Source organism: Doryrhamphus excisus, chromosome 20 (assembly GCF_030265055.1).
Source record: "Doryrhamphus excisus isolate RoL2022-K1 chromosome 20, RoL_Dexc_1.0, whole genome shotgun sequence".
Taxonomy (NCBI): Eukaryota; Metazoa; Chordata; class Actinopteri; order Syngnathiformes; family Syngnathidae; genus Doryrhamphus; species Doryrhamphus excisus.
In genome coordinates this window covers 12,418,600-12,437,431 of record NC_080485.1, presented here as the reverse complement: position 1 = coordinate 12,437,431, position 18,832 = coordinate 12,418,600, and the positions used below count along the sequence as shown (strand labels likewise).

At 39.4% G+C, this 18,832-nt stretch overlaps 1 protein-coding gene across 3 annotated transcripts in view; it reads left to right on the top strand.

The window, feature by feature from the left end:
* The window catches only part of arid5b (AT-rich interaction domain 5B), a 119,878-nt gene that overhangs the window by 11,402 nt on the left and 89,644 nt on the right, over positions 1–18,832 (top strand). For all 3 annotated transcript variants that reach the window (XM_058058363.1, XM_058058364.1, XM_058058362.1), the window contains one exon: positions 10,278–10,512. In XM_058058363.1, coding sequence (XP_057914346.1) covers positions 10,278–10,512 — 235 coding nt within the window. The remainder of the gene's footprint in view (positions 1–10,277; positions 10,513–18,832) is intronic.

Sequence of the window (18,832 nt, the reverse complement as noted above, 5' to 3'; positions counted from 1 at the left end):
TCTGCATTACTGGCGCACCTGCAGACATTTTGAAGCAACGCTAATTCTAATCCAATTGGCTCCCTCCCTTTTTTTTTTTACCCCGTTTTAATTCCCAGGAAAGTTTGTTTTGGGACACCCAAGCCAAGGTCAGTCATGTGGAGGGGAGATAGATAATGAACTCATATTGTGTTTCATACTCCTTAGCCCTCCCATCGCTCCCCTCTTCTCCGACTCTGTCTCCTCATTGTCCATGTCACCATGTCCATTACTCAATTACTAATCTCCTCTGGCCTCAGGAATTCCTGCGCTGACCTCTGGGAAGGCAGCAGGCTGAAGCCTTCCCAGCATGACAGCAGCTCCCCTGTACGTGTGCATGTATGTGTGAGTGTATGTGTGTGTGTAGTCGCCCCCGTATAGAGAGACACCCACCCACTGGGAGCAGCAGCTGCCCCCTCCAATACCCGACCCCAAAGTCCTGGAAAAGTCGGGACTTGCGATTTGGAGGATATGAAGTGTAGACGTGCTCATTCCAAAAATGGGTAGCAAAAGTTGTACAATTTGTGTTTCAATCCAAGGGTACTTGGTGATGGCAAAAAGGAAAAGTGTGATGATAACCATAGAACCGCAAACAGAACTTGCCCCCGCGACAGAGCAGGTTTTGTGCATTATCTAAGCCTCCCCCCTATTAAAATAAGAACGAAACAAAAAAAAGAAAGTGGGGAATAAGTTTGGGGAAAAAGTATATTACAGTTATAAATTGAAAATATTATTAAATAATATTATTAGAATAAAGGCATAATATGTGAAAAAGTGTCATGTATAAATGTAGACAACAAAGTAGGAAAAACTTCATATTAATAATATTATAAATATTTTTGCTTGGTCAACAACAACACAAATCTGAAATAAAATATAATATATAATAATAATAAAACAATTATATATATATATGATTATATATATATAAAATATAAAATAATATATGTTATATATAAATATATATATATTTTTTCATTTAATTTTCATTCATTTTTTCGGTGGAAAAAAATTGTAATGTCGTGAGATTGGAATGATAAAATTCGATAAAATAACATATTTGGATGATAAAAAAAGGTTATACTACAAAAAAGATGTATGGAAAACGTTTTGACTTTTATTGTAAAAAACATGATTCTAAAACTGTGACAAAATGTTGAAATATTACAAGAAAAAAATTATATTTGGAAAAAAAGTTCCATAATGTTAAAAGAAAAAGATTTATCAACAGAACACAGTTGAAAACATCCAATAACTAAATATTGACAAAATATGTAAATATTTTGACGAATATTTTGCCGAAACATGTCTAATAGTATCACGAGAAAAAATATTTTTGACTATGTAATTATGTAATATTCAGCAGAAAAAGTTGTTAGTTTGAGAAAAATAATCACAATTTTTCAAGATTTTTATTATTCTGATTTTACCATCATAATAATATTTACAAGCATGTTAGCATTGTTATATTAGCCGCTATCAGAGGTTGCACTGTATGTTGAGTGGTGTGGAGATAAAATTGGATCCATCTCAAGATGTTTCGCTCACAAAGTCCACAGATTTGAATATCATACTTCCACTTTTGAAACGAGCGACCCATATTACTGCAGGTTTAATTTGAGTGAGATTTCTGGGACGGGTGGGGGGTGGAGTAGGGTTGCGGTTGGCCCCGGAATAAGTTATCTACACTTTAGCACCATCGGTGTGTTTACTCCACTTGCGGCGCATTATGTGCTGTCAAAGCAGTAAAAGTCCCTCAGTAATGTTATCATGCTGCTGCAGTAATAACATGAATAATTGATGGAGGCACAATGCGCCGCGTCCGGCTTCCATTTTTGCATTTCAACTCAAGGTTAGTGTACGGTAGGGGACGTCCAAAACGAGGTGCGTGTACATGAAGACAAGTGTGCCTATGACGACACAGCGGAGCATCACCTCTCGGCTTCGGGCTGCCAGTCGTCTGACCTATATTATGAAGTGGCCTGCTTGCTGGCTCTGTCTGACGCGTCGCTAAACTATCCGCAGGCTAACTGGAAACGACAGCGCGGTGCGGCCGGCCGGGCGGAGTGAAGCCCCCCCGAGGTTGCGGGGTACATATTTGAATGGGAAAATCCGAGTGGAAGACCCCTGCGATGTGGATGAATGCAGTTGGGGCCAAGCTTTTTGTCCTCGGCCATAACAGCTGCAGCGGCATGACTTGACTTGACAGGACTTTCACAAGCTTCTCTTCGTATTTGAACAAGCAATTTGCACTAATCAGTTTGTCCGGCCGGATATTGCCACCTTTTAACTGTCCCGTCCCATCGGGTCACAAACAACTGATAGAGGACTTGGTTTTTCCCTCAATATGGAAGTATCCATGAAGAAGAAACTGTGATTGATCAAGGTCCCTCCCTGCATTTCATTGTTCTTCAAATATTATTTGTAGCCAAATGCTGCAAAAAATGGACATGATGTCCAAAATGCATTATTCAATTATTTGCATTGCAATGTAATGTCAAAATATGAAAGTAAAAAAGTTGTAATCTAACGAGAAAAAGTCATTCCGAGGAAAAATAACAGCATTTTAGTAGCCTAACATGTAAATAGTAAAGAAACAAGACATTTTTTTTAAGTCGTAATATCATAGAAAAACAAAACAATGGCTAAAGTTGAAAAGTTTTTGAAAATTTAGGCTGAAGTTGTAATGGTAGAAGAGTAAAATGAATATTAAGACAACAAAAGTTGTATTTCAATGAGAAAAAGTCATAATTTTAAGATAATAACGTAATATCCCAAGGAAAAATAACAGTAGTGCGAAGTGGAAACGGTAAAGAAAAAATACATTCTTTTTGAAGTTGTAATATTATGAAAAACAAAACAAAATTAAGGTTGCGGAAAAAGTTTTAATGCTACGAGAGTAAAATCAATATTAAGAGAATGAAGTGGTATTATAAAGAGGGAAAAAAGCTAAAATTTTACAAAACAAACACGTAATATTCTGAATTTTAGGAACACAGAGTTAAAATATTTAAGAAAAAAAAGTTATAATATGACAAACTAATCTAAATTTGAGGAAAATTTGATTGTGCAAAAAGTTGTTTATATTATGGGAATAAAGTCAAAATGTTATGGGAAGAAAGTCATAATATTTCCAGAGATATTTAAGAGATTATTTAGATTATTTAAGAAGAATGTGAAAATATTTTGGGGGAAAAAGCAGCAAAAATGGGGGAAAAAAAAATGCAAGTTCGTCCTTTCATTTTTGGCCCTCGCTGGAAAAAGTATACATACATAATATAACATAATATAATCTAATATCTGTTGATTAGAGCCACAATTGGTTCAAGTTTCACAGTTTCACAGTGATGGTGAGTGGTTAGGGCGCATGCCTCACAGCCAGGAGACCCAAGTTCAATTCCACCCTCGGCCATCTCTGTGTGGAGTTTGCATGTTCTCCCCGTGCATGCGTGGGTTTTCTCCGGGTACTCCGGTTTCCTCCCACATTCCAAAAACATGCTAGGTTAATTGGCGACTCCAAATTGTCCATAGGTATGAATGTGAGTGTGAATGGTTGTTTGTCTATATGTGCCCTGTGATTGGCTGGCCACCAGTCCAGGGTGTACCCCGCCTCTTGTCTGAAGACAGCTGGGATAGGCTCCTGCACCCCCGCGACCCTCGTGAGGAAAAAGCAGTAGAAAATGAAAATTAATGAATGAAACTATTTAACTTTGGATGCACGGCACGGGCCTCACAGCCAGGAGACCCGAGTTCAATTCCACCCTCGGTCATCTCAGTGTGGATTTTGCATGTTCTCTCCGTGCATGCGTGGGTTTTCTCCGGGTACTCCGGTTTCCTCTCACATTCCAAAAACATGCTAGGTTAATTAGCGACTCCAAATTGTCCATAGGTATGAATGTGAGTGTGAATGGTTGTTTGTCTATATGTGCCCTGTGATTGATGTGCTGGGATAGGCTCCAGCACGCCTGTGACCCTAAAAAATGAATAAATGAATGAAATATTCCGATCTTGTCTCAACATAAAAGGTCTTTGTAGTTACTAATAAGCACTTTTGGTCTGCATTTCAGATATGAAATAAATATTACCGTGAAAAAGACATGTTATGCCTTTGAAATTGTTCATTTATTCCTCTTGCGTTGGCTTGTAAATGATTTGCTGGATTTGGACCAGAAATGTCAAACATTTCTTGTCCGTCTTCACGGTTGCAAAAAAATCTCTGTGTGTTAGTTTTACGTGATGCTGAACGGATTGGCTTTCTTTGTGTTTTTGAGGTTGTGAAATGATTATCTTTACCTCATTTCACACCATGACCAGTTGAATCAGGAGGATGATAACATGGCAGAGTGATAAATGTTTTTTTTTTGTATTGTTTTTTTTTTTTTTAGCTCCACCTCTTATCAGGGCCACATCAGGCACCGTGCAGCCGTTGACGCCCTGGCTTCTCAGTAACTGACTCACTGGCAGACGTCAACTCATTTCCTTAAACATTTCTCAATCAAACTTCCCGACTCGTTGCAAACTACCTCGAGCTTTTCCTGACTTGCAGCTCTAAAGCCGACTGCCGAAGACAAAATATTATGGCACGGCTAATGGGTTTAACCTGTTTTTCCAGCCTCCGGCCCGTGTGCTCGTGGACTGATTATATTTGTGTGTGTGTGTGTGTGTGTGGGGGGGGGGGTGTTGACAGCTGCTGAATTGCTCTCACCTGTTGCGCTTTGCTCTCAGGCCAGCCACGTCCCTAAACTGGATCTGCAAACACAACGTTATGATTAATGCACATTTAAAAAAAAAAAAAAAAAAAAAAGCGTAGTAGCAATACGGTACACTCTCTGCTCCGCTTGCGTTTTAATTACTTGCCGATGTGATGAATAGAGCGTGTTATTATACTGCTTTGTGTTCAAAGGGGATTGCATCAAACGTACAGTTTGAGCAGATGAAGCACAATGAGGCTTTTGGGCTCGCGGGCTGAATGCTATTTACTGTTCACTCCACATTATTCAAATGGCACGCCGCCGCCGCTGCCGCCGCCGCCGCTGCTGCTGCTTCTTCCTCCCAAAGCACAACCAGCGGTCCGTTTTTCATTGCACGGAAAGCCGGTTACAGCCACCCGCCACCGCTTGACAGCCGAAGACAGCTCATTATAAGACGAGTGAAAAGCCATGTTTGATGTTTTTACTTAGCCGGCGAAGGGAGGGAGGGAGGGAGGCACGGCTATATCAAGCCATCCCTCGCAGGCTTTTCCTTTATAAGGCAATACTGTCTCAAACTGGCGGGGATTTGATATGGCTGCACTCTCACAGCTTAATGTGAGAACTGAATATGGGTAATTGTTTGGACAGAGCACTCGGGGAGAAGCTGGGAAGTTTGTTTTTGCAGAGTGTGCTTTGCTTTCGCTGAAGAGCAGCTGAAATCCAGGATGAACATGTGACATTTAATGGTTAAAGGGAGGGGCGGGGGGGACAGATTTATAGACGAGACATGGATAGACACGGAGAAAAGGGACAACTGGGGGTTTTCCGGCGCATGCTGGGCAGCATTATCAGATCGCTATGGAAAGAAATGGTGACAAAGCTCTTGTATTGGATGTCATGTTATCACTAATGTGAACAATGACTTGTCGAAATGTGGCAGTGGGGCCTTTTTCCGTGTTCAGGGGGGTGGGGGGGTCGCCACAGTAAGTCTCAAGACTGGTTTTTGGTTTAGTTTTTACAACGGTTACCCTTCCTGGCCCGGAATCTAACCCATATGTCTGCCGTGAAAGGCTATTACAGTATTATTAGTAGTACAGTAGTAGTATGGCTGTCAAAGTTCCCTTTTTTGATGCGCAATTAACGTGATCGTTGAGTTTAAGAGCTAATATGCTAATAATAACGATATTAAGATATGCCTTTATTCGTCCCTCAGTGGGGAAATTTGTAAAAAAATTACACCAGCCATGTTTGTCCAAACCAGGATTCGAACCCTGATCCATGAATCTGTGGTGCTACCAGCCGAGCTAACCAGCTGACAAGAAAATTAGTAATACAAAAATATGCTTGCTGACTGTATTTTTTAAAATAATGGCCCAAAGTTCCCAAATTGATATTACATAAAATTTGATCTAATTATAGATCATCTAATTATCTAATTATAGTTGTAGTTGCACATAGAATCGTAAGATATATTATAAAAACTGATTTCCATCTGCGATTAATGCGATTAATTGTGAGTTAACTATGGACACGATGATGTGATTAATCGTGATCAAATATTTTAATCGATTGACAGCCCAAATTATTAGTAATTCGTATCAGCATTTCAGCCTCATATCTTGACATGCTGCATTTTTTATTCTATTTTTCACATTTTTTTGATTGAATTTTAGAGTCGCATTTTGGACACCTCGAGATTAACCCAGCAATTAACTGGCTTAATTAACTGAAATCATATAGCAATATATTATTTGGTACGGACGTTATGACGTTATTACGTTTTTTTTAATCTATATTTATGTGGACTTTACAGACTGAAATGGAAACTGAAACCATTGAAATGCAACAAAATGGAGAGCAGTGGCGCGTACAAGCTGTTGGACGTCCTCCATACCTCTCTCGCACCACTATTTGGGAGCTCTGCGTTAAGCCAATGAGACAAAATGGAGTGCACTGCCGGGTTGCCGCCAGCTGAGGCACTATTGAGTCGGGCTGAACTAGTTTACAGTCTAAAGAAGGTCCTCCTCATGACGTCAGTCTCTGGAACGTTGGGCTACCGTTGGCATTGTTCTGTAGCTACGTAGATCAACGCTTATTGTCATGTGCACAGTACGGAAACCAGTTTGATGAACACACAAATAAAAATACTAGGGATGTCCGATGTCTGGCTTTTTTGCCGATATTGTCCAACTCTCAATTTCCGGTACTGATATCAGCTGATACCGATAAGTGTAACATGACATATCTCCTGTTGTGGAATCAATACATATGAGTTGTGTATAGCATTTTTTTAATGATTGGTTTTCATGATCTGGGAAAAAAATCAAATACAGATATCAACCGATATCACATTTTTATGCTGATATCGAACATCTGTAAAACATCCGATATAAATCTGTGTACATTTTGGCTTAGTGTGCTGAACAGGAGTTGAGAACATTCATTTTTATTGTAAGCAATAACTAATTCATCAATATTTCACCTTAGTCAATCAGTCTTGTTTCATTTAGGAGTCAATTCATCAAGAAATATAACAAACAAACCTCCATCGGCCGATAAAAAATAATCAGCTGTTCAAACAATGGCCCCCCTTAGGAGGACACCCTGAATCCCGGCCCCTGTGTAGGCATCTCTGGATGAGTTTGGTGCAGAAGAACAACCGTCCACATTCCCTTCCTTTGAATGTGCCGCGATACCCGATTTGGCACAAGCAGAGCCGTGCCTATAAATCGGTAAATTAAGCAGAGTGGTTGTTTTATGGAGCAAGCGTTGACCTTTTTCCACGTATTGCCTGGTACCAGATCAGTGTTTTCCCAGGCGAAATATATGATCCGTATGTTTTTTACTGTGTTATCCTTAGGTGTGACAACATCGTGTGAGAAATCGTTTCTTTTTTTTTTTTTTTTAATATATGTATTCCTCGCCGCCTTTGCCAGGCGCTCGCTCGTGTTGGGATTTGCTGGCTCAAGGAGATTTGTGCTGCATGAAAAGAAAAAGATGAAATTGGGTGCAATGGCAATAAAAGTGACTTGAGCGGCATTAAAATAGCAGCTCGCTTGTAAAGCACACAACAATTCACAGCTGAACTACATTTACCGTTACAAAGAACTTCATCTTCTGTATTTATGATCATTATTATATTACTCCGGAGCCTCATTGGCAGTATTGAATCAGACATGACGGAGATGATATCCCTTTAACCGTGCACATCTGTCCTCCACACTCCCATGTTTGTCTAATGGGCATCTTCCGGCGCACGACAGCTATTAGTCCCGCAGACGGGTAACAAATCTGCTCACTTCCATACGACTTGTAATTTCTCCACCTATTATACAACCTCAAAAGATTGAATCCTCTAAGCCAGGGGTCTCAAACTCAATTTACCTGGGGGGCCACTGGAGCTAGGGTCTGGGCAAGGCTGGGCCGCATCAGGTTTTCCGAAAAAAAAAAAAAAATGCATTTATTAAAAACAGAAAAATATACGAACCTTTTCAGTGCTTTGGTTCCGATTTTCTACAATAAAAGCTCTGATAAAACATTCCACTGTTCTCAAATATCTTAATTTTTATTTTTCTGCACAAAATAAGATGAAAAATAAATAAACAAATCAAGAATAAAGAAAATCAATCAATCAGTAATAAATAAATATAATAATAATAATAATAAAACAGCAAATAATAAAAACTTAAGAAACCACATATAGTTGGTGGTTAGACAAATTATTTTTTTCAGATTAAAATGAACAAAGCATTATTAGAGCCCTGTAGACATGACAAAACACGACTATAGTCACATTTATACTCTTTTTATTTACAACATATTGCGCAACTGCAGGGTCTTGAGACACATGCTAACTCGCAAACTAGAGAGCTAGCGACCTAAACGGTAGCCTTCAAGTTATTTCCTTTAAACTTAAATAGCCAAAAACTTACCACTTCCACACGGATAGGGAGGATAACTATTAACAGTTATTTGACCTTTAACATGAACATTAATCAAATGTAATAATTTTTTCTGGGTACATGATACCATACAGCATCCATATCAAACTTGAGCGGGCCGCACTAACATTAAACTTTCATATCAAGGCGGTGTCCTGCGGGCCACATTTGGCCCGCGGGCCGCATGTTTGAGACCCCTGCTCTAAGCAAATCGTATGCATACAAAAGCTTGATTCATGGTAGCCGAGCTTGAACATTTACAATGATATTTTCCTCTCAGTGTCATTTTATGCGCGTATAAAAGACCACTGGCTCGTAGCGTTGTGTTTATCCAATGCTTCCTCGCTGTCATAAATCACATTTCTTCTGTTCCCTACACTTGGCAATCACTGTCACGCACTTACCGGCTGTAACATTAGGTGCTCTCTTCCTGAGCCGCAGCCAAAAACACTCTGTTTTTTTTTTGCTAGTTTTTCAGTGCTATTAATTTAACGCTGTTTATTATTATTGTGCTTCGTAGTGATGTACGACCTCAGCGAGAGCTGTTTTGCTGCCCTATCAAATTAAATATAAATTTATAGTTATTCCAGCTGCAAATGCCAGCAGCATAAAATTACATTTACAAGGCGTCATTAAATTGAAAATCACACACGCGTTTGCCAAACACAATGTTGCCGTACATGCCGGAATGCAACAGTGGAGGATAAAAACCTGTAAACATCATAAAAGCACTCAATGCTGAATACCACAATTAGACTTAAGTTTTTGAGTCTATATATTGTTGAGGATGTCAAAATGTATGAATGTGCCTCCAGCACACGTTTTTGGAATGTGGGAGGAAACCGGAGTCCCCGGAGAAAACTCCACACAGAGATAGCCGAGGGTGGAATTGAACACGGGTCTCCTAGCTGTGAGGCCTACGTGCTAACCACTCGATAGCCATAAGCATTGTTTAGCATCTCACAAATAAAATACCACGACCTGGTCATTTGTCATTCATTCATTTTTTTATGCTCACGAGGGTCGCGGGGGTGCTGGAGCCTATCCCAGCTGCCAATCACAGGAGGGCACATATAGACAAACAACCATTCACACTCACATTCATACCTATGGACAATTTAGAGTCGCTAATTAACCTAGCATGTTTTTGGAATGTGGGAGGAAACCGGAGTACCCGGTGAAAACCCACGCATGCACGGGGAGAACATGCAAACTCCATACAGAGATGGCCCAGGGTGGAATTGAACTCGGGTCTTCTAGCTGTGAGGCCTGCGAACCCCCGACTTCACTTCCTGTAAACCCCCCCCCCCTCCTCCCCACACACAAGCACAAGTTTTATTTTAAGTTTTAAAGTTATTTTATTATGTGTACTATATGGGGTAATACAAATGGAAATGTGACTATAGGGTTGTAATTTCATTTTAGAGGGCTCTAATTATATTAAAAAATGTATTAGGAAGGTTGTAAACAGGTTAGCTATGAAAATATTCCTACTTCACTGAAATCACGGTCAAGTATGGAAGAAATTAACAGTGATAAATGAGGGATTACTGTACAGTAGATCTTATAGTAATCTAACTATGTAAAGTATACTGAATATTTTTAACACTATATTTTTCCTCTCTAGCATGAGGTCATTGCCGTGACCGAGAAGGTGATCGTGCGCCTCCAGGACCTTGTCAAGTGGGCGGTCCCGGACTTTTCGGGATGGGCCCACGGGCTGAAGGCGGAGCCACTCAAGGCGTCGGTGCTGCGTGAGCTGGGCACCAACGGGCGCCGGGAGGCCCTGCACCGCTACAGAGAGAGCACGCTGACCAGCGGCCTCAACTTCAAGGATGTCCAGAGGGAGAGGGCGCACCTCGGTGAGTGGCTGTTTTGCTTTGGAAAGCGCAGGAAGAGACGGACGTTAAATCACGGGATACTTACTGTCTTTTGGCGAGTTGTGCAAGTCTTGATGAGTTATTGATTATTTAATAGCAGTGGGGGTCCAAACTCTTTCCAGCCAGAGCCGCATAGTGAAAAATGAAACAATGCAAAACTCTAATAAAGCAACACATGCACAGTAGATATGGTAGGAAATTATATTTCTCAAAAAACGCATCTCATCTTTGTCATATAGGTGAAAGAATATTAGTATAAACTTACTATATACTATAAACTGATCTTTGCTGTTCCCATTTTTGCTGTTTGTTTTTAAAATTTTATTTTCCAAATATTTCAACTTTTATCTTAAATAATGTTTTTTTTATGTTTTCTTCTCGCAATAGTGTGACTTTATTCTCATAATATTACAGCTTTTTTTCCCCCAACCTAATTTTCCACAAAATTAACAATTTTTATTTTGTTTTAAAATGTAAAACAAAATAAATAAATAGTAATAAAATTGACTTAAAATGTAAAAACAAAAAGACTTGAATAGAAGTGTGGAAAAGGTAATTAAAAATAAATACTTAAATAAAAGTGCTTTAAATGTGAAAAAATACTTAAATAAAAAAAAAAAAAATAAAAATTACTTAAAAAATGTTAAAAATGAATAAAAATATCTTAAATAAAAGTGTAAAAATTGTAGCTATAAATACACATTTAATAACTTCAATAAAAGTGTAAAAAGTAATACAAATAAAACTATTTCGTTTTGCTGACTGAAACGAAAGTGTAAAAAAATTGTAATGAAAATGACTTAAATGTAAAAAAAAAACTTAATTAGGAGTGTGAAAAAGGAATTAAAAATAAATGAAAATAAAAATAAAAATGATTTAAATGTGAAAAAATACTTAAATAAATAAATAAATAAATAAAATAATACATAAAAATGACTTTGTAAAAATGACAAAGGTATAAAAGAAAATAATAAAAAAAAGAGTAAATAAAAGTGTAAAAAAATATATAAATGAACAGAAATTATTAAAAAAAGGGGCTGCAACTTGTGGGTCCCAGGTTGATAACCCCTTACTGTATATGAAGGGTACTCAAAAAGAGCATTCATTTACAAATTGACTGATCTGGCATTCACATTGCGTCCTTTTCCCTCATTTTTGCATCCGTCGCTGCCGCCCAGATGTGACTACGTTCGCCACGTACACAATCGGGTGTCACGTCGCGTTGTAATCAATCAGCCGTAAACCGGCCCATGACTCATGCCGTCCTAATCGGAAACAATCCGAGTACAGTAATCTAATAATCGGAAAGAACATAACGTCTTGCTTTTCCGCGGCTGTGATGTAACGCCTAATGCTCATAATTAACAACCCGCTGAAGTGCGGTTAAAAAGCTAACAATACTATCACAGTTACATCTTTTTAAATCCATATTTATTTTCACAATAATAATAAAAAAGCAGGGCCTCTGTATTGACTTTAATATTGATGGCTTGGGATCTTCCAAGGAGAACAAGCCTCATTGTGTGTGCGTTTGTGTGTGCGTCTGTGTGTGTGTGTGCCCTTGATTACTCGACATTGCTCACATCTCAAATACAAAAAGAACCGCTGGATCAATGTGGGACGCTTTGTTGTTATTCAGGAAATCAATACGGTGTGTGTGTAGTGTGCATGGGATTTCTGAGTAAACTGCTTTTTTAAATGATATCACACCACAAATGGCTGCTTTCCGTAAATATTTATTTCTTTTTTTCTGCAAATGGTGTAGATTTGCAGGTGTAATAACCCGAGGTTGTGGTGTGCACGCATTACTAACGATAACGACTCCATCAAGCTCTCTCTAGAATGCACTCGGCAGTCCGGTGGGATTGTCGAATCTGCCCACTCAGCAGAAGAGGCTCAAGCCCCGGGAGTGGGTGGGAGTTGTGGGTACACCGACACACACACATATGGATGCATAAAAATGCTACACACTCATAACCAGAGTGACGTGCGGCCATTTATCTGTGTTTTTTTTTTGGGCTTGTGTCAGCGAGGAAGCGAGGGAGATCACTTGGAGGAAATGTGAGGCTTTGCATAGAAATATTAATATCTGCCGCTGCAATGCTGCAATGAAATATTCATGCACCATCACCAACCCCGTCACATATGTAAAATGACATAAAAAAGACCTCAGGTAGCGTCCAGGAGTGTTTAATTCAGCATAGAATGCATCCGTGTCCGTCTTTATAATATAATATAATATACAGTAGACGCATGCTCTTTACTGGATTTAGGCCGCTCAGTGTATTACCTGGATGATGTATTCGCTGTTTGTTATTCTCATCTGGAGCTCTGCGAAGAGGAATGAGATTGTTCCCCAGCACGCCCCCCCCCCCCCACCCCCACCCCACCACCCCTCCGCAACAGGATACTGCAGCAATATAACCGCAGCTCGCCCGCAAAAACTATTCCCAGCTAAAAAGCAATAATGTGTGCCATTGTTGTCGAGGGAAACTGCTTCTTTTCTTTTCCCGCTTTTCTTTCTCTACACCCCCCCCCACAACCACCACCCCCCACGCTTCTGACTCCATAACTTTTCCTGGCAGGCTGCCAATGTGAGTTAAGCACGTTGTTATGTATTTTTGTCTCGCAGGCAACATATTTTATTAAAAAAAAAAAAAAAAAGACAGCGTAACATCTGTTACACGGGGGGCATAAGTACTGGGTCAGTTGCTGATAATAAGGTAATATGGGTAATATGCGAGCCACAGAAATGCGAGCAAAGTGATTCATTTGACAAACAAGTGACCTTCGCTGCTGTCCTGCTGCATCAACAGCTGTGACTCTTAAAAGCGTGCGGTGGAGAAGTGGAGAATTGATTGCCGTCATAATTGTAAAATTTTAGCTTTGACCGGCCTTTGAAGTGCGCCTTCTCCCCCCCCCCCCCACATGAACGTTCCTTCTCCTCACGATGACAGAATTTGATTCATCTTGTGTATCAAAGTGCGCACAACTCGGCTTGTTTACATTTAATATTTATCATTTATGCCGGTATCAGTCATTCTCTTTTCATTGGAAGACGATATAAAAATTTCACGTAAATCTAGTTTTTAGAAACCGGAATCGGCCCATTAAAAGCAAAAAAAAAATTGTCAAAATGAAGGTTATGCTCGAAATGATTTTAGTGGGGAACTGATATTTTCCTGAAACTTACTACTGTTCTACTGCTGATTACTAAAGAACAGAAAAACATAGAAACAACCTTTTTTTTCCTGATGAAAGATAAGAGACTAATCTTTGTTTTGGTAGGTTCCATGGATGTGGACCAAAAATGCATCCCGATATATTTCGCTTGAATATCAGTGGAATATTTTCCACTGTTACATCGAGGACCATATATCAGCAATGTGATGAGTTTGCGTTTTTCCTTTCACGGGAAACCCAAGAGGAGCGCGGCAGACATCGCAAACATTCCTCGTATTGGAGTTTGTGCCGAGTTTTAAGGTGGTGAATATGTTTTATTTAATGCTATGGATTCCAAGTACCTGTTCCACCGCAGACGCGCTAGCCTGTTTGCTAGCCTCCGGGCTTCTGCTCCGCCCCTCCTGAGGGAGATACAGCTCAAATCCAGCCTATATTGATATCAACGATATAGTAGGTTTTGAAGTAAATATCGATATTTTAAAAATAGCGATATATCGTCGAGTGGTTAGCGCGCAGACCTCACAGCTAGGAGACCAGGGTTCAATTCCACACTCGGCCATCTCTGTGTGGAGTTTGCATGTTCTCCCCGTGCATGCGTGGGTTTTCTCCGGGTACTCCGGTTTCCTCCCACATTCCAAAAAAACATGCTAGGTTAATTAGCGACTCCAAATTGTCCATAGGTATGAATGTGAGTGTGAATGGTTGTTTGTCTATATGTGCCCTGTGATTGGCTGGCGACCAGTCCAGGGTGTATCCCGCCTCTCGTCCAAAGACAGCTGGGATAGGCTCCAGCATTCCCCCGCAACACTCGTGAAGATAAGCGGTAGAAAATGAATGAATGAATGATCATTGTTTTGTGACTATTGAACAATAAATGATATGTAGTACTCCACACTGGTCACTAGGTGCCAGTAATGTTAGCATTAGGCATTCCTAATGTTAATGTGTAAGTTTTCATGTAATACGAGTGAATAGCTGACTATAGGGGTGCTAGTGTTTGTCTAGAGGGCTCTAATAGTGGTAAAAACCATATTGTAGATAACTTTTCTATGCTTTCTATGCTATACTCCGTTTTCCTCCCACATTCCAAAAACATGCTAGGTTAATTGGCGACTCCAAATTGTCCATAGGTATGAATGTGAGTGTGAATGGTTGTTTGTCTATATGTGCCCTGTGATTGGCTGGCCACCAGTCCAGGGTGTACACTCTCGCCCGAAGAAAGCTGGGATAGGCTCCAGCACCCCCGCAACCCTCGTGAGGATAAGCCGTAGAAAATGAATGAATGAATATCGTCCAGCTGTACTTCCATGTTTATATGTTGCGTGCCTTGAAAAATTATGAAATAAAAATAATGACTGTATTAAGCGCTGTATTACATGACTGTACATCATGACTGTATCGGTTATTATATGGTTGCTGCAGGTTTGAATACCGGCCTCTATAGGTGGAATAGTGAATCTCGTTTCCTGCATTGGTAGCTGCCTCATGCTAGCAGTTTTTACGGTCTTGGTGCCGGCGAAAACAGCACACAGTACATATTTGAATAAGGTAAAGTACATACTGTATTTCTCCAAAAAAAAGATAACACAGTGAAAAGTACTGCAGTGCTTACATCATCCCCAATGCCATTGTTTTAATCAAGTAATGCAAACTGTGCTGTTTGAGTTGATCTTGTACATTAAGCTTTTCTTTTTTGCAGTGCAATCCATTGGGGATAGCTTACCAGGCAAGTTTACATTCTGGCCCTTTATCTCTCCTCGGAGAACTGGCCTGATTCATTTTTTTTCTCCCCCACTTTCACTCTCTCCTTTTTTTTTTTTATTGCCGCCTGCCGAAATTGGTTTCTGGTCGTATACTATGAGGCGGAGTGTCAGAGAGTTGTATCTGCTGAGACAGTCAGTCAGTCGGGCTGCGAGAAAGCGAGAGCTGTGGGAAGAAAAAAAAAACATAAAAATAAAGAAAGCATGTGAAAATAGCTCTGCCTCACACAAAATAACTCAATAGGTTTTCTTTGAAATATGTACGCGGCGCTGGTAGCGGAGGGGAGGCGGGGGGTGCGGGGGGGATTGTGAGTGAAGATGAAGCGCAGGAGTCAAAAGATTGGGACTGGAAGGACAGATTGATGATGGTGATGACGGTCCGTGGTGTTCCCGACTCTTGGCCTCATCATCACCATCATCACCATCATCACCATCATCACCATCATCATGTGGGCCAGCTTGAACTTTTAGAGTTTCACCATGGAGGCCTTGCACTGAAGAAAAGAGTCAGACAGGAAACTGTACGCACGTGGGCGCAAACAAATACTGTACACTAAACTACAAAGACAACCACTCACTTCTGATACTATTTTTTACTTTTTAGATATTTATTTTTTACTGCTTGCCTGTGTCTTAGCTACATTTATATATACATACACATACGCTGTCTATAGATACAAAAATAAAAGTGCTTTAAATGTGAAAAATGCTTAAAAATATACAAATTACTTAAAAAAATGTAAAAAGTAATTAAAAATAAACTAAAATAAATGCTTAAAAATGCTTTAAATGTGAAAAATATTTAAAGAAATATTAAATGAAAATGACTTTGTAAAAATGACAAAGGTATAAAAGAAAATTAAAATTAAAAAATGGGTAAATAAAAGTGTAAAAATATATATAATACAAATGAACAGAAATGATTAAAAAAGGGGTTGCAACTTAACGATGTGGGTCCCAGGTTGGCATCTTAGGCATCTTAGCTACATTTATACATACATACGCATACACTGTCTATAGATACAAAAATAAGTGCTTTAAATGTGAAAAATACTTAAAAATATACAAATTTCTTTTAAAAAATGTAAAAAAAGTAATTAAAATAATTTAAAATAAATGCTTTAAATGTGAAAAATATTTAAATAAATACATGAAAATTACTTTGTAAAAATGACAAAGGTATAAAAGAAAATTAAAATAAAAAATGGGTAAATAAAAGTGTAAAAAATACATAATACAAATGAACAAAAAATTATTAAAAAAGGGGTTGGGATCAGTAGATTTATACGTGACACGGTGTACATGCTATACATGCTATAAATATATATAGCATGTAGATAGTATAGATAGATTCTTATGTCATGACACGAACACACGTGTGTTCTAAAGATACAACAAAAGATAAAAATAGTAACGGGACACACCTATTCTGCCCAGAAAGCCCACCATTAAAACTTTTTTTTTCATTTCATGCAGTAATACTGTAGGTACATTCATGATAACATGTAATACTTAGTATTTTGCTAGTTTTAACTATTCCAGGAACTTCCTCCTGGAATAATTTAAATTAATTTTTTTTAATTTTAACTTTTACCTTTTGAGCAAGCTTGTGGTGAAGCTAGTCGACCACAAATGGCCCCCGGGCTGCACTTTGGACACCCCATGCTGTAGCGTTTCTGTAAACAATCAAAAATAGCTGGCATTATCAATATACCGTATAGATTCTACACATGTGATATGACACAATCAATACTCAATAGATTCATATTCTAGACAAATATGGATAGATCCTATAGATAGAGGGATACTGTATGCAGATTTATACTATGTACTGTATACTACGGACCAATCAAAATATATACTGTAAGTTTTGTAGACATAGAGAGTTGTTATATTAACGCTGTTGACGCAAAAGCAGTTATTGTTATAAATATATATCCATACTTACAGCTGATGATATACATATAAAGTACAGATATTCCATAGATACTATTGTAGACAAATCGGCATTTGTACATTCATGTGAAATCTGATTAGATGATAATAACACATTAGCATTCGACGTGTCCAATTCCTTCCCGCTGGTTGACTTTCCATATTTATACAGTGACGCACACCAAATGTAATTCTGCATAATCAATGCGCCGCGTGGACAAATTAGCATTTTCATGGAATTTTTGCCGATGAATTTCTGACGTTAATGAAGGTAAGCTATTATCATTCAAGGGTGGGAGCGCTCGATCACTCGCAGCACGCCGAGATTGATGTTTGGCATTCAGGGTGTCCATCAGCTAACTGTAGCGAGCGGACTCGGCCGCCCTGCATAATTCATGTTTCATGCTTTAGGTGCATTACGTTACATTAACGTAGCAGGCGCTTTTGTCCAAAGGGACTTCCATTAAGTACATCAGAGGTAATCTCGGGTGAATCGCTCCCAAGGACGCTCGGCGCAAATAAAAGGTACGATAAATGGATGACCTTCTTCACCGCACCAGATCCAGAATATGGAATTAAAAGTTTCAGCTCCCATTTTGCATTAGTGGATGATGCGCAGCTACTGTACGTGATGTGTTCTCCGAACCTGAAGAGATCTTTGCAAGGATCTACAGTACGTATATTTTGGAGTTGTTAGTTGGAGGTTCATTCATTCATTTTCTACCACTTATCCTTACGAGGGTCATGGGAGGTGCTGGAGCCTATCCCAGCTGTCTTCGGACGAGAGGCGGGGGTACACCCTGGACTGGTGGCCAGCCAATCACAGGGGACATATAGACAAACAACCATTCACACTCACATTCATACCTATGGACAATTTGGAGTCGCTAATTAACCTAGCATGTTTTTGGAATGTGGGAGGAAACCGGAGTACCCGGAAAAAACCCACACATGCACGGGAGAACATGCAAACTCCACACAGAGATGGCCGAGGGTGGGATTGAACTCGGGTCTCCTAGCTGTGAGGTCTGCGTGCTAACCACTCGACCACCGTGCAGCTAGTTGGAGGTTGAAATTCCGGCGTGATTAAGGCCGGAACTCTTTTGTTATTGTCCCGCTGTATGTAGCAAAAATTAGAAAAATAGAGCAAAAGACATAATTTTCTATGCCGCTTATCCTCATAAGGGCCATGGGGGTATGCTGGAGTCTATCCCAGCTGACTTCAGGCGTGAGGTGAGGTACACCCTAGACTGGTTGTTGACACGGAAGTAGCATTAGTTCCGATCAATGGGTCTCTGAAATCAATGCGCCTTGGAAATATGTTTCAGTAATGCATCAAAATACTTATAAAATAATCAAAATATGTAAAGATGCTGAAATCACACCTGTTCTTGCATCACAGCATGTATATAAAACGATAAAAC